Below are 20,422 nucleotides of genomic sequence, written 5' to 3' on the forward strand. Positions count from 1 at the left end.
ATAAGGAAGTTAATGGAAATAAATTTGCCCAAATTATATAATCACTATCTATCGTCTTATTTATGTCTGTGTGTGTGCAAGTAGAAAAAACATGTTGATTCACCCTGCTCCTAGAGAAATGCCAAAGCCATCCTCCTCTCTTTCATATTGATGAAACAAACGGTCTGCTACGGGTGGCAACAATGTCATTCTCTTTTTGACCAGACAGCATCAATCAGGTTGGCTACACACACATAGACAGAGGGGTGCTGTTTTGCTCGCTCGGGTGCTTTATTAGGTGAGAAGCATTCAGCCTCTTGCGAATTGAAAGAAAATTATGACGCAGTTTTTTTCTTGGTCAATTCTTTGGGCAAGTCTTGCTTCCCTTGGTATCCACAAATAAAAATGTTGAGACAAGAAGGGGAGGAGTGTGTGGCGAAGACATAGGAGTCTGGGCTTAGCTGTCTCCCGCCAAATTCTTGCACATTCATTGTTTAATTGTGTGTTTTGTTTATCCTTTTTTATTTATATCAATTCTCCATTACATATGTCACCAGTAGTAAGTGTACCATTAATCACAGTCATTTGGTTACATACAGTACATTTCTGTTAATGCATGTATTAATTAGTCATTTACTGTTCTCATTCTCAGAGTGGAAACGTTGTTTGCAGAGGTCACAACCTGCTACATATGTGAGAAACAAGTTTTGTTTTATTTCATAACTATCATTTACAATATTTGTCCATTTGTTTCATTGTCTTTTGTTTGGAGTGATCCATGTAACACATGTGAGTAATGAGTTTTTTTTAAATATATATTTTTAATTCATGACAATGATTGAGAAACTAAACATTGAAATGAAACTGTTCTATGAAAATGTGCATATGAAAATCAGACATGGGACAAGGATAAATTGTAAGCTTCCCCAAACTTCAAACTCGTGTTGCCTATGCAGTCAATAAAATAATTGCCTCCATGTTTAAATGGTCATATTTTGCTTGTAGGCTACTTTGAAGCAAGGGAAGAAATGCCTCATAACATGAAATAAATATTCAGGTTTCAAACAATTCCATATGTTTTCAAAATGCATACTGCCTAATATAGCCAGAAAACTGAAACCCTGGTCTGAATATGTCCCTAGTCTTATTACTAGTTGTAAAGTCTCACTACTGTAAGCGTTGTATGCATTCTACTCACAACAGTACAACCTAGTGGTCATTCTTAGAATTTCAACCTTAAATAGTTGCAATTTCAAACCTAGAAAAAAAGAAAGCCACTACAAAAAGTATTACTTGAAACTTTTATTTTCAGCATTTTGAAGAATACTTCACAGATCTCATTAAGTCACACCCAAAAACAGAGGTTATTTTTTTCAAAATGTGTTGATTTCATGGGTGAGTGGGGGGATTGAAAACAGTAGTAGTGACAGCATCAAGCCCAAAACAACCTTTAAAGAACCAGTTGTGAATTTGAGCTCAACATCAACTTGTCATTTCAGTTGCAAAGTAATTTCTTTCAATAACATTGTATCACTAATGTCAAGAGAGAAATCCTATTTTAGTAAAAAAAAATCTATTTTTACTTTACGCTGTAAAAGTAACAGAAGTGAATGGAGAAGCTGACTGCCACTGGGTATCATTTTTCCCTTTATGTGAGATAAAAAGTATAGTAAGTATCTTTGACGGCAAATTTAAAAATGGCTACTAAAGATGGCTGAGTCATTGTGAATCGGAGGATGAATCTTTGACGTCTGTGCTCTCTGTGGCCTCGCTAACTTCACTGAGGTCTTTGTTCTCTCCTCCGCTGTCCCCCTCTCCCTCTTTCTCCTGGTCACCGGGTGTGGTCGTAGCTGTAGGTGCCTCCTGACCCAGGGCCTTCATTCCTGGCTTCCTCAACTGTGGGACCCATAGACAGAAACAACAGACAAAACGGTCAAAATTCAGTTGACAAAAAGGAAAGGTTGAGCTTAACCCTCAGGTAAAGAGAGTGGCTCATGACTGCATTACGATTCTTACGATTCTCTACCCTTCATCCAGAAGTGTGCACTTGTTCACTCCAGTTCATGCATTTAAAAGCAAGCACGGCGGGAGGGAGTTTGCACCATACTGCTCACACCAGTCTATTACTTTTAAATCCATGAGGGAGAATAGAATATAGGACGCACCCTTCGGGGTAAAGCGTAAGCGACTGTATGCAAAACACTGGGTGAGACGAAGGTGGTCAAAGCGACTGTATGCAAAACACTGGGTGAGACGAAGGTGGTCAAAGCGACTGTATGCAAAACACTGGGTGAGATGAAGGTGGTTGGATTACACCCATAAAAGCCATGCTGCTGGATAAAGGGAAAGAGTAAAAAAAATTCACCTCATCGGCCATGTGGGCTAGGTCTCTCTTCATGGCATAGGCATCCTCCCCATCTGCATAGTACTTGGGCTCTATTTCACTAATCCTATGAAAGAGAAAGGAAATTATTAGTAAGTGAGTGACCAACAACATATTATACATGTACATTGCATCACTGCAAACAATACCTGGTTAAATAAGAGCAAAAATAAATGAATTTGAATGCAAAGAGTATCATTAGGGAATATGACCCACAGTTCCTGAATAAACATCTGTTTGAATAGGAGGCTGACATGGAACATCTATATTACATATGCATTTGCTTTAAGAGGGTTTGTTTTCACAAGGATAGAAGGAGATCTTACTGGAATTTCAGTGTGTTTGAGTACAGGTGCAAGGCCGCTCGGTTACTGCAGTAGGAGAAAATTAGATGGATGCAATTCAAGTTATTTGTGAACAAACAAATACCATTTAAGAAGGATCTGACACGAACAATGTCTCTCTGTATTTAAATCTTCTAGCTACACTTCTAGAGAACAGAAGAGCAGCATTCCATTACAAAAACTTGTGGAAATTCTTATCTAAGAGTCATATAAAAACGACTCGAAGTAGAACCATCGCATTGAAGTTCAACACAGACATCCAGCACACTGCACTACCTTTTCCGGACATGAAGTGAGACATATTTGGCGTTGAAGTTTTCAATCATAGCTCGACTGGCTTGGTCCATCAGCTTCTGAGCTAGTCCCAAACGTCTGTGAGAGCGCTTGACAGCCTGAGCGACAGAGACAATCCAAACCGTTGTTAATAATCCTTCCTGTTAATCAACAACCGCACCTCAACAACCTGACAAGTGCTGCAGATGCTAGCACGCGCATGCCACACCCTCTTCAATTAAGTACTACAATGACCAATACAGAACCGAGACTCACCAGGGACGTGATGTGACCATGGGGGACATCATCTGGATCCTCCTCCCTGCATACCACATAAAGAGTGAGGGCGTGATAGAGACTGACAAACAATGGCATGAGATAAGATCTGTAGTTCAGGTATACTCACATCTTGGCCAAAACATATCCCACTATTTTGCCATTCTCATCCTCTGCGATGTAGGAGAGCTGAAAGATGAGCAAAGACAAGGTGATGTTAGAGATAGATACACTGAGTTACACAGACATCTAGTAACAACTAGGCCTAAATCGAACCAGTCATTCCTTCTGATGAGTTAGATTCAATTTGTGACTGATTGAATGCCAGGACAAAGACTTGAGTCAAGTGGTGATGGAGTTGTCTGCTGAAGAGGAGGCCATGTTAACCTGCGGCCAGGACAGTCCGTGGTAGAAGTAGTACTTCATCTGGTAGTTCTCTGGGAGACACAGCAGGTTGCAGTGCTGCATGTTCATAAGGTCTTCCGGCTGAGGAAACAGAACAAGGAATGTCAATGGTATGGATACTGACTGAAACAATTACTTTAACGTTAGTTAGCTAGAACACTTCGGAAAAGGGACTACAAGAAGAGATGTCTGGAGTGGGGACACAGATTCAGTCAAAATATCACTATTGGCATTAGTAAGCTACCGTTAACTACACTTCAAGTGGCACTTCTTACTTTGTTGATAGTTACTGTATAAGCAATCTATTTAAATAGTAGCTAGCTAAATAGGCTAGTTGGCTCACAGTTTGACATGGCATGCATAAGTGAAGCTATCAGAACCCCTTGGATTGTTATTATTAGCGATGGGTGGCTATCTAGCTAAGGTAAACTAGCACAGTGTTGCATGGTCGACAGTGCTTCTCACTTACCCTTGCGTTGCGAATATTCATGTTTTCTTCGACCGTCACACGTTCAGATGATGAAAAATATAAATAATGGGCGTAAAGTGTTCAAGCTATGAACTCCTAACGTTGTCTTAGATTATATTTCAGGAGTGCTAGTTAGCAAGTTAAACCTAAGAGGAAGCATGCGCTTAACCGGAAGTTAATGAAAGGTAAGTCCCGCCTCTAGGGTCATGGCTAGAAGCTTCATCTTCGGTGGGGTTTATCGGCGGTTGGCATCTAGCATTATGGTGCATTATCGCCACCTACTGTACTGGAGTGTGAACCAGATACAAGGAGAAACGACATCCTACCCTTCTTACTCTTAAAAAATATAAAATATTTGGGACAATATCTAATGACGTTCTACTCAATATACTTTTTAAAATACTTTCCTGTATGCCCTCCTCCTCATATCAGTTCTCAGCCTCTCTCTTTCCCTATGATACTGCCCACACTATAGCAATACATGCTTCGCGGTCTCTGTTTCCTGGCAATAACACCACTTTTCTATTGGATGCTTTCCTATCACATTTAAGAATTTATTTAACCGGCTGTGTCCCACCCTTAATCTTGTAAAAAAAAATAGCCTCCCCTCCCCTCTTCTGTCCCTTCCTGCCGTTCTCCCCGACTTGCCTCTGTACTTTAATTAAATTAGTATTTCTATTCCACTGCTCCTGCCATCTCTGCACCATCACTGTCCATATCCGGCTTTTTGCCTCTGCATTGCTCATTGAAACTACAACATCAACATTCCCACTACTAAGTGCTTGTTTAGCCATTACATCAACTGCCTCGTTCCCCTCCACCCCCACATGGCTGTATCCCAAGTAAATCTTATTTGTATACCCATCTGTTTAATCCGGCCATGGGTTTGTAGCACCTCATATAGTAGGTCTTGTCTGCTACGTGATCTAAAGGACTGGAGACTCATTAACACTGCACATGAATCAGAGCAAATAACAACTCTGTCTGGCTTGACTTCCTCCACCCACTGCAAGGCCAACAGTATGGCCATCACATACTTTTTCTTGCCACTGTACCTCCCCACCCTCCCCACTGTACCTCCCCACCCTCCCCACTGTACCTCCCCACCCTCACCTGGATAGACCTTCCAAACCAGAAATCATTTATCCAGTTGTACATTCTTCCTCTTACTCCCATAATATCAAGCTTAATTAACAACCCGTCCTTCCACATCATATCATACACCTTCTCCACATAAAAAAGACAGCTACAACAGTCTCCTTGTTCACCTGAGCCTTCCTGACCTCTGCTTCTAAACAGAGCACTGGGTCGATAGTTCCCCTACCCTTCCTGAACCCACTCCGATGTGGCGATACTAACCCCCTGCTCTCCAGGATGTAAGTTAACCTCTCCGCAATTATACGTTCCATAATCTTACATACATGTGATGTTAAAGCGATTGGCCGATGCCTCGTTGGGTCCTTTACTGGCTTCTGGATTGGTACCACTATTGCCTCCTTCCAACTGCCTAGTAGTTTCCCCTCCTCCCACACTGTTGTACAACACCAATACCTTATCCAGTGCCTCGTCATTCAGATGGGCCAACATAACATAGCACACCTCATCTTTCCAAGGTGAAGTTAACCCAGCCTTACCTATTTCCCTTTTCACCTCTGCCATGGTAAATGGTGCATTCAACGCATCATTTACTTCCTCCCTCCTATCCAGTTCTCCAGGATAATCCTCTCTCGTTCTCGTTCTCTCCCTCTGCACCTCCTCTGACAAATTAGCCCGAGCTATGCACTTGGACAAATGCTTAGGCCATCATCTCTGCCTTCTCCTCATCTGTTACTACCACATCCTTCCCACTCGTCAACACTGGATAATCCCACTCCCTTCTGACCCCACTCATCCTCTTAATCATCCCCCATACTTCTCCTACGGGTGTCGCCTTTCAATGATGTCATATACCCGATGCCAACTTTGACCTCTTTGCCTGACGAATAGTTCTCCTCACCAGGGCCTGTTTATACCGAATCAGATGTTGGAAGTTATGCGTCCTTTTCAGTGCTCTAAATGCCGTGTTCTTACTCCTCACCATTGCCCCACACACATCCGTCCACCATGGGACTGTTTTCCTCCTCCCTGAACTCTTAGGTATAGTCTCAGTAGCTGCCCCCACTAATGCTGTTCTCACCCAGTTATTCATACTATCCACATCCTCTCTCATATCCACCCAAGCCATCACCTGTTCACTCAGCTCCTGGCTACATCAATCCTGGTCCCTCGGCCATCATTCAGGCACACCATATCTTTGATTACTATCAAATTGTCCATCACTTGGCCAATTCCATCCACCTGTTTCCCCCCCAGAGCATATTGTGGGCATTGAAATCGCCACACCACATTACCGTACTTCCTGGTCCTCCACCCTCTCCACCACTTCCAGGTCCAATATCTGCCAGGGATTATAGTAGTTCACTACCACGAGCATCCCTCCTCTCAACCACACCTCCACATATTCCTGTTCAATACCTTTGCCTAGCATCCTATAGGGAAGTCCTTGCTTTATGAAGGTGGCACCCCACCTCCCCACATATCCCTGTATGATAAACTCCACAGTCGGTTTGAGTCATGTTTCCTACACACAAATCACATCAGGCCTGGCTGGCATATCTACAATGAACTGCTTGAATTCCTGCCAATTAGCCAACAGGCTTCCAACATTCCATTGTAGTATTACCATCATAACTAAGATCCAGTAATACATGATTCTACCCTCGGCTGATTGAGGTAATCTCAAACCTCTTCCCATGTCAACCCTGTCATATTCAGATGCCTCCCAGCAGCTTTCACTATTAGCTGAATCCTCTCTGTTTTAGACTCTACTTTAGCAGTGCTATTGATAGCTCCTACTATGAATGTCACAAGCTTTCTCTTATCAATGTATACCATATCGCCCCCGGTCTAGATGCTCCTACCCATCTCTCCCTTGAATGAACCTGTATCTACCTGGACCAGCCTCACTGCCTCAGCATATGCCACCCTTCTCTCCATTCTTACTTGTTGCACCTCCACTGCCTGCTTCATTGCAAGTTCAAACCCCCGAGCTGACAAGGTACAAATCTGTCGTTCTGCCCCTGAACAGGCAGTTAACCCACTTTTCCTAGGCCGTCATTGAAAATAAGAATTTGTTCTTAATTCACTGACCTAGTTAAATAAAGGTAATAAAAAATATGCCACACTATGAGCACCCCCACAGCTGCAACCCTTTGGTTGTACACCATCCCCACATTTCCCATACTCATGCTCCCCTCCATGTCTTTGCACTCTGTTTTATCTGTTTACAGGCTGCTGCCACATGCCCAAACCTCTGTCAGTTGTAACATCTTAAAGGCACATAAAGCCCTCACATAATAACTCATATATCCTATGCTTACTGTATTTGTCAGTACCCGGTCCTTGACGTGGAACAGAATAGACTGGCTGTCTACCCTAACCCCACCCCTTGTTTCTTGCAATCTTTGAGCATCCACTAGGACACCTCTCATATGGTTGCTTACCTCTTTACTGCTGACACCCACAGGCCCTCCTGTTATCCCCCTTTAATCCACTGCTTCCCTGCTTTTTAAAAATGGCTTTTATTTCACCTTTATTAAAACCAGGTAGGCTAGTTGAGAACAAGTTCTCATTTACAACTGTGACCTGGCCAAGATGAAGCGTAGCAATTCGACACATACAACAACACAGAGTTACACATGGAATAAACAAACATGCAGTCAATAATACAGTAGAGAAAAAAAATCTATATACAGTGTGTGCAAATGAGGTAAGATAAGGGAGGTAAAGCAATAAATAGGCCATGTGTTGTTGTATGTGTCGAATTGCTACGCTTCATCTTGGCCAGGTCGCAGTTGTAAATGAGAACGATATACAGTTGAAGTTGGAAGTTTACATGCACCTTAGCCAAATACATTTAAACTCAGTTTTTCACAATTCCTGACATTGAATCCTAGTAAAAATTCCATATTTTAGGTCAGTTAGGATCACCACTTTATTTAAGAATGTGAAATGTCAGAATAATAGTAAAGAGAATGATTTATTTCAGCTTTTATTTCTTTCATCACATTCCCAGTGGGTCAGAAGTTTACATACACTCAATTAGTATTTGGTAGCATTGCCTTTAAATTGTTTAACTTGGGTCAAATATTTCGGGGTGAATTTTGGCCCATTCCTCATGACAGAGCTGGTGTAACTGAGTCAGATTTGTAGGCCTCCTTGCTCGCACACGCTTTTTCAGTTCTGCCCACAAATTTTCTATGAGATTGAGGTCAAGGCTCTGTGATGGCCACTGCAATACCTTGACTTTGTTGTCTTTAAGCCATTTTTCCACAACTTTGGAAGTACATTTGGGGTCATTGTCCATTTGGAAGACCCAGATGTTGCTTCAATATAGCCTCCTTTTCCTTTCTCATGATGCCATCTATTTTGTGAAGTACACCAGTCCTTCCTGCAGCAAAGCACCCCCACAACATTTTTTTTATTTTACCTTTATTTATCTAGGCAAGTCAGTTAAGAGCAAATTCTTATTTTCAATGACGGCCTAGGAACAGTGTTCAGGGGCAGAACGACAGATTTCTACCTTGTCAGCTCAGGGATTTGAACTTGCAACCTTTCGGTTACTAGTCCAACACTCTAACCACTAGGCTACCATAGCCGCCCCATGATGATGCCACCCCCGTGCTTCACGGCTGGGATGGTGTTCTTCGGCTTGCAAGCCTCCCCCTTTAACCTCCAAACATAACGATGGTCATTATGGCCAACAGTTCTATTTTTGTTTCATCAGACCAGAGGACATTACTCACAAAAGTATGATCTTTGTCCCCATGTGCAGTTGCAAACAGTAGTCTGGCATTTTTATGGTGGTTTTGGAGCAGTGGCTTCTTCCTTGCTGAGCGGCCTTTCAGGTTATGTCGATATAGGACTCGTTTTACTGTGAATATAGATACTTTTGTACCTGTTTCCCCCAGCATCTTCACAAGGTCCTTTGCTGTTGTTCTGGGAATTATTTGCACTTTTCGCACCAAAGTACATTCATCTCTAGGAGACAGAACGCATCTCCTTCCTGAGCGGTATGACGGATGTGTGGTCCCATGGTGTTTATACTTGCATACTATTGCTTGTACAGATGAACGTGGTACCTTCAGGCATTTAGAAATTGCTTCCAAGGATGAACCAGACTTGTGGAGGTCTATAATTTGTTTTCTGAAGTCTTGGCTGATTTCTTTTGATTTCCCCATGATGTCAAGCAGAGGCACTGAGTTTGAAGGTAGACCTTGAAATACGTCCAAAGGTACACCTCCAATTGACTCATATTATGTCAATTAGCCTATCAGAAACTTCTAAAGCCATGACATCATTTTCTGGAATTTTCCAAACTGTTTAAAGGCACAGTCAACTTAGTGTATGTGAACTTCTGACCCACTGGAATTGTGATACAGTGAATTATAAGTGAAATAATCTGTCTGTAAACAATTGTTGGAAAAATGACTTGTGTCATGCACAAAGTAGATGTTTTAACCAACTTGCCAAAACTATAGTTTGTTAACAAGAAATTTGTGGAATGGTTGAAAAAATAGTTTTAATGACTTCAACCTAAGTGTATGTAAACTTACGACTTCAACTGTAGCAATTAAACACGGGAATGATAGATGTGCAGAAGATGAATGTGCAAGTAGAGAGATGCAAAAGAGCTAAATAAATAAATACAGTATGGGGATGAGGATGAGGTAGTTGGATGGGCTATTTAAAGACGGGCTATGTACAGGTGCAATGATCTGTGAGCTGCTCTGACAGCTGGTGCTTGAAGTTAGTAAGGGAGATATGAGTCTCCAGCTTCAGTGATTTTTGCAGTTCGTTCCAGTCATAGGCAGCAGAGAACTGGAAGGAAAGGCGGCGAAACGAGGAATTCGCTTTGTGGTTACCAGTGAAATATACCTGCTGGAGTGCGTTCTGCGGGTGGTTGCTGCTATGTTGACCTAGCAAAAACTTGTAGATGACCTGGAGCCAGTGGGTTTGGCGACGAGTATGAAGTGAGGGCCAGCCAACGAGAGCGTACAGGTTGCAGTCGTGGGTAGTATATGGGGCTTTGGTGACAAAACGGATGGCACTGTGATAGACTGCATCCCCTTTGTTGAGTAGAGTGTTGGAGGCTATTTTGTAAATGACATCGCCGAAGTCGAGGATTGGTAGGATAGTCACTTTTACGAGGGTGTGTTTGGCATGAGTGAAGGATGCTTTGTTGCGAAATAGGAAGCTGATTCTAGATTTAATTTTTAGATTGGAGATGCTTATTGTGGGTCTGGAAGGAGAGTTTACAGTCTAACCAGACACCTAGGTATTTGTAGTTGTCCACATATTTTAAGTCATGTTGAATGGGCAGGCAGGTGCGGGCAGCGACCGGTTGAAGAGGATGCATTTAGTTTTACTTGCATTTAAGAGCAGTTGGAGGCCACGGAAGGAGAGTTGTATGGCATTGCAGCTCGTCTGGAGGTTAGGTAGCACAGTGTCCAAAGGGCCAGAAGTATACAGAATGGTGTCATCTGCGTAGAGGTGGATCAGAGAATCACCAGCAGCAAGAGCGACTGAGGTGACCAGCTCAGAAACCAGACTGCATAGCGGAGAAGGTACGGTGGGATTCGAAATAGTCGGTGATCTGTTTGTTAACATGGCTTTCTAAGACCTTAGAAAGGCAGGGTAGGATAGATATAGGTCTGTAGCAGTTTTGGTCTAGAGTGTCTCCCCCTTTGAAGAGGAGGAGGACGGCGGCAGCTTTCCAATTTTCGGGATCTCAGACGATACGAAAGAGAGGTTGAACACGCTAGTAACAGGGGTTGCAACAATTTCGGCAGATAATTATAGAAAGACAGGGTCCAGATTGTCTAGCCCGGGTGTTTTGTAGGGGTCCAGATTTTGCAGCTCTTCCAGAACATCAGCTATCTGGATTTGTGTGAAGGAGAAATGGGGAAGGCTTGGGCGAGTTGCTGTGGGGGTGAAGGGCAGTTGACCGGGGTAGGAGTAGCTAGGTGGAAAGCATGGCTAGCAGTAGAAAAATGCTTGTTGAAATTCTCAATTATCATGGATTTATCAGTGGTGAAAGTGTTTCCTAGACTCAGTGCAGCGGGCAGCTGGGAGGAGGTGCTTTTATTCTCCATGGACTTTACAGTGTCCCAGAACTTTTTTGAGTTTGTGCTACAGGATGCAAATTTCTGTTTGAAAAAGCTAGCCTTAGCTTTCATAACTGCCTGTGTATATTGGTTCCTAACGTCCCTGAAAAGTTGCATATCACAGGGGCTAGTTGATGCTAATGCAGTCCGCCACAGGATGTTTTTGTGCTGGTCAGGGCAGTCATGTCTGGAGTGAACCAAGAGCTATATCTGTTCCTCGTTCTACATTTTTTGAGTGGGGCATGCTTATTTAAGATTCATTTTTTATTTATCCGTTATTTTACCAGGTAAGTTGACTGAGAACACGTTATCATTTGCAGCAATGACCTGGGGAATAGTTACAGGGGAGAGGAGGGGGATGAATGAGCCAATTGTAAACTGGGGATTATTAGGTGACCATGATGGTTTGAGGGCCAGATTGGGAATTTAGCCAGGACACCGGGGTTAACACCCCTACTCTTACGATAAGTGCCATGGGATCTTTAATGACCTCAGAGAGTCAGGACATCCCGTTAACCTCCCATCCGAAAGACAGCATCTTACACAGGGCAGTGTCATATTTTGGGATGTTTTTTTTTAGACCAGAGGAAAGAGTGCCTCCTACTGGCCCTCCAACACCACTTCCAGCAGCAGCTGGTCTCCCATCGAGGAACTGACCAGGACCAACCCTGCTTAGCTTCAGAAGCAAGCCAGCAGTGCTGGCAAGATGGTGAGGAAGGCACTTTTAAAGAATAACCAGGCATCCTCTACTGACGGGATGAGGTCAATATCCTTCCCGGGTCAGATCGATTAGAAAGGCCTGCTCGCTGAAGTGTTTTAGGGAGCGTTTGACGGTGCTGAGGGGTGGTCATTTGATCGCAGACCCATTACGGATGCAGGCAATGAGGCAGTGATTTCTGAGATCTTGGTTGAAGACAGCAGAGGTGTATTTGGAGGGCAAGTTGGTTAGGATGATATCTATGAGGGTGCCCATGTTTACGGATTTGGGGTTGTACCTGGTAGGTTCATTGATAATTTGTGTGAGATTGAGGGCATCAAGCCTAGATTGTAGGATGGCCGGGGTGTTAAGCATGTCCCAGTTTAGGTCACCTAGCAGCACGAGCTCTGAAGATAGAGGGAGGGCAATCAATTCACATATGGTGTCCAGGGCACAGCTGGGGGCAGAGGGTGGTCTATAGCAAGTGGCAACGGTGAGAGACTTGTTTCTGGAAAGGTGGATTTTTAGAAGTAGAAGCTCGAATTGTTTGGGCACAGATCTGGATAGTATGACAGAACTCTGCAGGCTATCCCTGCAGTAGATTGCTACTCCTCCCCCTTTGGCAGTTCTATCTTGTCCGAAAATGTTATATTTAGGGATGGACATTTCAGGGCTTGATCAGTCCAGCTGCTCCACACCACCTTACACTCCCCTATTTGCTTCACTCTGAGAGCTTTTTCCCTCTGCGCCATGTCCTTACAGAACACCAACAAGCTCCCATCTCTTAACACTTTAGCATTGACAATTACCCCAATCAAATCTTTTATCACAGCCCTCAACCTTATCGGACTCTACGCCCCAACTGCTCCTTCCTCCCTAAACTTCCGAATCACGTTATGCTCCTCCTCACCTCCATGCTCTTTTCGCAGACTAAATCAGTGACCAGAGCCAGATTACGATCAGCTAGAAGGAGTGGGACGGAAGATGGCGGAAACTGAGGTTTTGTTTGAAACTGCTAATGTGTCGAGTGAAGCTAATAGTACAGAAAGTGAGAATGAATGGGTTACAGTGGCGAAGAAAAAGGGAAACAAGAGAAGTAAAAGATATATTGTAAAATAGAAAACCTGTCACGTGTGCTCCCTCTCTGGCCTCTAGGTCACCAGGCTGCTCGTTACAGAGCCAGGTGACTGTCACCATCGTTACGCACATCAGCGCATAATGACACTCACCTCCTTGATTACCTGCCCTATATATGTCACTCCCTTTGGTTCCTTCCCCAGGCATCATTGTTTCGGTTTCATGTCTGTGCGTTGTTAATTTTTCTTGTTTTGTATTATGTTTTCATTTATTTATTAAATTATTCACTTCCTGAACTTGCTTCCTGACTCTCAGCGCACATGTTACAGTGTTTTGGATCAATGATACTTGGGAAATCCATTTAACGTCTCCAGGAAAATCTGGAATTTGTTGGAAGAAAGTTTGGAGTCGGTGAGAGTCACAATAAGTGTTTTTTTTAAGTTGTGTGTCTGCAGAGCAGAAAAAGCTTGTGTTAAAGGTTCAAAAAGATAACCGAGTGGAATGTTTCCTGCATGGATTTTCGTAGCAGGGCAACCTATCAAGGGGGTTATTTCTCGGGTGGCGCAAGACATCGATGGAGTGGTTGGTTCACGTCAATCGAACTGTATGGTGGACAGAGAAAAGAAGTTCACTTCATCCATGCAACTGTTCTTTGGTGAAGAGTCTCTCCCTTCTCATATAAAGTTAAGATTCATGAGATACCCTATAAGAGATTTTGCGCACAAGTCAATCAAGTTTATTTACAAAGCCCTTCTTACATCAGCTGATGTCACAAAGTGCTGTACAGAAACCCAGCCTAAAACCCCAAACAGTAAGCAAAGCAGGTGTAGAAGCATGGTGGCTAGGAAAAACTCCCTAGAAAGGCCAGAACCTAGGAAGAAACCTAGAGAGGAACCAGGTTATGAGGGGTGGCCAGTCCTCTTCATGCTATGCCGGGTGGAGATTACAACAGAACATGGCCAAGATGTTCAAATGTTCATAGATGACCTGCAGGGTCACATAATAATAATAACAGTGGTTGTCGAGGGTGCAACAGATCAGTACCTCAGGAGTAAATGTCAGTTGGCTTTTCATAGCCGATCATTCAGAGTATCTCTAGAGTTGAATACAGCTGGTCTGGGACAGGTAGCATGTCCGGTGAGCAGGTCAGGGTTCCATAGCCACAGACAGAACAGTTGAAACTGGAGCAGCAGCACAACCAGATGTATTGGGGACAGCAAGGAGTCATCAGGCCAGGTAGCCCTGAGGCATGGTCCTAGGGCTCAGGTCCTCTGAGAGAGAGAAAGAAAGAAAGAAAGAAAGAGAAAGAAAGAAAGAGAGAGAAAAATAAAGAAAAGGAGGAAGATAATTAGAGAGAGCATACTTAAATTCACACAGGACACCGGATAAGATAGGAGAAATACTCCAGATATAACAGATTGACCCTAGCCCCCGACACAAACTATTGGAGCATAAATACTGGAGGCTGAGACAGGACCAAACAGACAGGATATAACCGCACCCACTTTGCCAAAGCACAGCCCCACACCACTAGAGGGATATCTTCAACCACCAACTTACTGTCCTAAGACAAGGCCGAGTATAGCCCACAAAGATCTCCCCCACGGCACATCCCAAGCGGGGGCGCCAACCCGGACAGGAAGATCACATCAGTGACTCAACCCACTCAAGTGACGCACCCCTCCTCCTGTAATAGGGTTAGAGGCAGAGAATCCCGGTGGAGAGAGGGGAACTGGCCAGTCAGAGACAGCAAGGGTTGTTCGTTGCTCAATTGCCTTTCCGTTCACCTTCACACTCCTTTGGCCAGACTACACTCAGTTATAGGACCTACTGAAGAGATGAGTCTTCAATAAAGACTTAAAGGTTGAGACCGAGTCTGCATCTCTCACATAGATATGCCGAACATTCCATAAAAATGAAGCTCTATATGAGAAAGCCCTGCCTCCAGCTGTTTGCTTAGAAATTCTAAGGACAGTAAGGAGGCCTGCGTCTTGTGACTGTAGCGCACGTGTAGGTATGTACGGCAGGACCAAATCGGAAAGATAGGTAGGAGCAAGCCCATGTAATGCTCTGTAGATTAGCAGTAAAACCTTGAAATCAGCCCTTGCCTCAACAGGAAGCCAGTGTAGAGAGGCTAGCACTGGAGTAATATGATCACATTTTTGGTTCTAGTCAAGATTCTAGCAGCCGTGTTTAGCACTAACTGAAGTTTATTTAGTGCTTTATCCGGGTAGCCGGAAAGTAGAGTATTGCAGTAGTCTAACATAGAAGTGACAAAAGCATGGATTCATTTTTCTGCATCATTTTTGGACAACGTTTGTGATATTTACAATGTTATGTAGATGGAAAAAAGCTGTCCTTGAAACAGTCTTTATATGTTCGTCAAAAGAGAGATCAGGGTACAGAGTGACGCCGAGGTCCTTCACAGTTTTATTTGAGACAACTGTACAACCATCAAGATTAATTGTCAGATTCAACAGACAGACAACAGATTCAACAGATCTCTTTGTTTCTTGGGACCTAGAACAAGCATCTCTGTTTTGTCCGAGTTTAAAAGTAGACAATTTGCCACCATCCACTTCCTTACGTCTGAAACACAGGCTTGCGGGGAGGGCAATTTTGGGGCTTCACCATGTTTCATCGAAATGTACAGCTGTGTGTCATTTGCATAAAATAAGTTAACATTATTTTTCCGAATGACATCACCAAGAGGTAAAATATATAGTGAAAACAATAGTGGTCCTAAAAACGGAGCCTTGAGGAACACAGACATTTACAGTTCATTTGTCAGAGGACAAACCATTCACAGAGAATAACTGATATCTTTCCGACAGATAAGATCTAAACCAGGCCAGAACTTGTCTGTGTAGACCAATTTGGGTTTCCAAACTCTCCAAAAGTATGTGGTGATCGATGGTTTCAAAAGCAACACTAATGTCTAGGAGCACGAGGACAGATGCAGAGCCTGGGTCTGACGCCATTAAAAGGTAATTTACCACCTTCACAAGAGCAGTCTCAGTACTATGACGGGTCTAAAACCAGACTGTAGCATTTCATATACATTGTTTATCTTCAGGAAGGCAGTGAGTTGCTGCGCAACAGCTTTATCTAACATTTTTGAGAGGAATGGAAGATTCGATATAGGCTGATACTTCTTTATATTTTCTGGGTCAAGGTTTGGCTTTTTCAAGAGAGGCTTTATTACTGCCACTTTTAGTGAGTTTGGTACACCAATGCCGCCACATCGAGTAAAGTTTGATTGTTAATCAAAGATTGATTGCGAGCAACAGCTTTCACCCTCTCCCCCAAAGCTCAGACGTGAAGCCTGCGCTGTGCCAACCAAACAGGAATCCAGGTTTTGTCAAATTAACATTAAAAGTAGAAACATTTAGCATTTTAGCTAACCCTAACTCTTTTTCTAACCTTAAACTAATTATCCTAACCTGCTATGTTAATTATCCTAACCTGCTACGAAAAGTCAAGTCTGACGTTAATTTGACAAGAATAGGATTCCTCCTAGCCATGTGGGATTGGAGTAGCTACAGCTGGAGAAATAATAATCATTTGGGGTGTGCTTGTATTTTTCCTGTTACACAAAAGTGTGTACTGGAAATTTGTTTTGCATATCCCAACTTCCCCATTGTACAAAGCCCCTATGCACCACTGGAACAATTCAGCAATAAGAACCAAGCAGCGTGGCCAGGAGGAGCACGGATCCTGGGCCCGGGACAACGACGGAAGCCCGAGAGACAGCTCCAAAACATTTTTGGGGGGGTGGCACACTTAACTCGTCGTATCGTCGCCGTTCCTCATTTGCTGCCTCCGCCTGCTTCCATGGCAGGGTCTTGTCCCCTGCCATTACCTCCTCCTAGGTCCAAGATGTCCTCCACTCCCTTTAGACCTGAGCCAACTTCCCATGCTTACCGTGTGACCGGTCAGGCACCGTGTTGCGCAAGGTGTGCGCACAGTGTCTCCAGTGCGCATTCACAGCCCCCTGCGCTCTGTTCCAGCTCCCTGCAGTTGCCGTGCTAGAATGGGCATTCAGCCAGGACGGATTGTGCTGGCTCAGCGCTCCTGGTCTCCGGTGTGTCTCTTTGGCCCAGGATATCTTGTGCCAGCTCTACGCATGGTATCCCCAGTTCCCCAGCACAACCCAGTGCGGCCTGTTCCAGCTCCCCGCGCCAGGACACGTTGTGCCAGCTCTATGCTCCAGACCTCCAGTGCGCCTCCACGGCCCAGTATATCCTGAGCTGGGTCTACGCACTATGCCTCCAGTGCGCCTTCATTAAGCCCAGCACGTCCTGTGCCAGCTCTCCACACTCACCGAACTCAATGTCAATAGTCCTTCAATTAACAATACAATACTTCTACTGGGTAAAATATTCATATCAAAACACACAATTCTACATCTCTAGCACTCAACCTTTTTAAACAATTTATTAGAGACTGATTCATCCTTGAAAGTACAATTGCTATAAGAGATCAGAAAATTTAACAGCGTCAAAGAAAGTGGGAGTATTAGGAAAATCTTTCGCAGAGGTGGGACCAAGTCATTGTTTTACAAGTCACAAGTAAGTCTCAAGTCTTAGCACTCAAGTCCCAAGTCAAGACAGGCAAGTCCGAGTCAAGTCTCAAGACCAACAAGTCTCAAGTCTTAAACTTTGAGTTTTGAGTCCTGTGCTCTTCACCAAATGTAATACCGTTTGATATTTTTAACAAGAGTAATAGTTAGTATATTACATTTACACAAATCATGAATGCTTTTAAAAATATATTTACTACTTTCCAAATAAACTTTATATTTCCATGGAAATACATGGGTAGCCATAAGAAAGACCCCCCCCCCCCAATAGCGATCGACTATCGAGGATCGCTATGAGTCGCAATCGAGCGATGTAGGCTTGTACACAATCGCCCAACCTTAACACACACACACTGTGTGTGTGGTCACAGTAGGCTAACATATGTCAATGGCTTTAGGAACAGCAGTAACATTAGGCAGGATTTAGGCTACCAACTGCCTAACCAGTTATAGCTCAATCTTGGGTGCAATGATCACGTTCCCGCACTGACTGACTGTGTGGAGGCTCCTTAATTTAACGTTACATTAGCCAACATGCTACACTATCAAAGTTATGAATGATATAGCTATTGGCTATATCAGCCACGACTTAGCGTTCTTTGTGCAGCTTCAAATGTCGAACAAAGTTGGAAGTTGTTGCGCCTCCGTCTGTCATTATCTTCCCCGCATGTTTTGCAAGTTGCAATACGTTTTATGTTGATACAGTGTAGTCTTTATATCCAAAAATAATAATTTGGGGTATCATCCTAACAAAGGGCTCCATCTGAATTCACCCGCCAAAGTTCCTCTGCACTGCCACACACAACTTTTTCTCAGCTGGCACAATTTGATTGGCTGCTGACCTATTCAAACTAATCCGTTAAATGAAGAGTTGATGCGCTGCACACTTTTTTTTAATAGCATCATTTTTAATATTTGGGCTTGGGGAGGGTATCAAGTCAGGTCGAGTCAAAAGGCTCAAATCCAAGTTAAGTCACGAGTCATTGGTGTTGAAGTCAAAGTCGAGTTGCAAGTCATCATATTTGTGACTCGAGTCCAAGTCATGTGACTCGAGTCCACACCTCTGTTCTTTCGGGCATATTTTTTTTTAACTAAGTCGACTAGAGTTCTATTGAACAATATTAATTAAATCAAATATATGTTTATTAGAAGGGCAAAATGTTCCAAATGCCATGGAGTGTAAGCTATCAAAGTTTTGCCCTTATTTCTTTTTGTATTCGGCTACACCATTGCATTGATGATAACTGTCTTGTCCAAATGTGCTGTATCGTGTGTGTTTGTCTGTCTGTCTGTTTGAGTATTGTTAAGTACATTGTCCTCAGTTCTTATGGTTGTCTTGTCCTGTCATAAAATTTTAATAATCATGAAAAAATATATACTAAAATAACTTAAAGTAACTGATGTTGACACAAGATGGAGGAAAAGTTGGAGCATAACTAACAGTTAACAAAAATGTATGCTTAATCCAGAATAAACTAATGTATAGAATTTATAATGCAAGAGACAAAATTCACAAATTCTCCAGCTCAAAGGCAGAGTCATGTCTTACGTGTAAAACTAATATTGACTCAATAGTCCATGCTTTCTGGAAATGCTATATGATATAAATATATTCATCTGAACCCTCATTCTATACAGTCCTTTCCTAAGACTCACTTACTCATACGTGTTGCATGGGCTGGCGGATATATGGTAACTACTATCGCCACACACTACTTGAGAACTAAATAGTAATAAGTAAGAGGGACTACAGAATTCACATTTCCATGGTGGTAGTCCGTGGTAGTACTAGATTACAGACGGTCAAATATAATGGCATCAGGGCCGACTCCAGGCATAAGAAACATAACCGGTGACACGACTTCCTCCGAAGTCGGTTCCTCTCTTTGTTCGGGCGGCGTTTGGTTGTCAACGTCACCGGTCTTCTAGCCATTGCCGATCCACCTTTCATTTCCATTTGTTTTGTCTTGTTTTCCCACACACCTTCCCTCATTACTTGTCATGTATTTAACCCTCTGTTCCCCCCATGTCTGTGTGTGAAATTGTTTGTTGTAAAGTTCTTGTGCACTCTGACTGGTTCGTGACGGTTGTTCTGGGTGCCGTTGGTTTTGCATATTAAGCTGCTCCGGTTATTGCCCAGTTCTGCTCTCCTGCACCTGATTTCCCTGCAGCCAGTCACGCACCCCTTACCACCGGCCCCAACCCCCAATTTTTTGGTTTTGTTATTATTATTATCATTTTGGGGGGGACTCCATCAGGGTCTCAATTTACCATTGAGAGTTAGAATAGTAGAATACACAAGGTGCAAGTTGGAAATTTGGTTGTGCATCAGCAGTTTTAATCTTGTTTTGTCAGTCACTGATAGTCACTCAATCAGCTAAACAGTTAACAATATTTAGATTGGTAAGTTAGTCTAGCCTGTTATCTAAACTTGTAGTAATCATGGCCAAAACCAGGGGCGTCCCATTGATTTTGTTAGTCACTCTTGCTCAGATAGCATGGCATAAGTAATGGCACATTGGGGAGAATCGCAGGACATTTACTTTAAGACTGAGCAAATGTCTCTCTGTCCCATTTCAAAATGAGTAAAATTGCTAAATGTTCTCCTCGCCCAATGGCAAAATGTGTAGAATTGCAGAAAATGTACTTTAAAATGAACATTTTTCTCTCCGCTGTCAAGAGGGGGGTGCACTAAAGGCCATGCAGGCCGTGATTGGTACTGTGGCCCTTTT

The 20,422-nt window shown here is 43.2% G+C and overlaps 1 protein-coding gene across 4 annotated transcripts; it reads right to left on the minus strand.

The window, feature by feature from the left end:
• Positions 1-1,266: 1,266 nt before the first annotated feature.
• Positions 1,267-4,320, minus strand: LOC135528511 (N-alpha-acetyltransferase 10-like). Of its 4 annotated transcripts, none has more exons than XM_064957643.1 (8): positions 4,130-4,320; positions 3,643-3,741; positions 3,386-3,444; positions 3,256-3,301; positions 2,983-3,098; positions 2,689-2,733; positions 2,345-2,429; positions 1,267-1,875 (listed from the first exon to the last, which is right to left on the minus strand). In XM_064957643.1, the coding sequence occupies exons 1-8, from the start codon at positions 4,148-4,150 to the stop codon at positions 1,699-1,701; spliced, it is 648 nt and encodes a 215-aa protein (XP_064813715.1). In that variant the 5' UTR covers positions 4,151-4,320; the 3' UTR covers positions 1,267-1,698. The 4 variants fall into 4 exon arrangements, with proteins under 4 accessions (XP_064813715.1, XP_064813713.1, XP_064813714.1 ...); XM_064957641.1 differs by having other exon boundaries at positions 1,267-1,882; positions 2,343-2,429; XM_064957642.1 differs by having other exon boundaries at positions 2,689-2,736.
• Between the last annotated feature and the right edge of the window lie 16,102 nt (positions 4,321-20,422).

Source organism: Oncorhynchus masou, chromosome 33 (assembly GCF_036934945.1).
Source record: "Oncorhynchus masou masou isolate Uvic2021 chromosome 33, UVic_Omas_1.1, whole genome shotgun sequence".
NCBI lineage: Eukaryota > Metazoa > Chordata > Actinopteri > Salmoniformes > Salmonidae > Oncorhynchus > Oncorhynchus masou.

Excerpts from the sequence above, each read along its gene's own strand:
- LOC135528511 (XM_064957640.1), bottom strand. The coding sequence starts at position 4,150 with ATGAATATTCGCAACGCAAGG. Across the intron at positions 3,445-3,642 it reads ACGGACTGTCCTGGCCGCAG|CTCTCCTACATCGCAGAGGA; the intron begins GTTAACATGGCC and ends CTCATCTTTCAG. Across the intron at positions 3,302-3,385 it reads GGATATGTTTTGGCCAAGAT|GGAGGAGGATCCAGATGATG; the intron begins GTGAGTATACCT and ends TGTGGTATGCAG.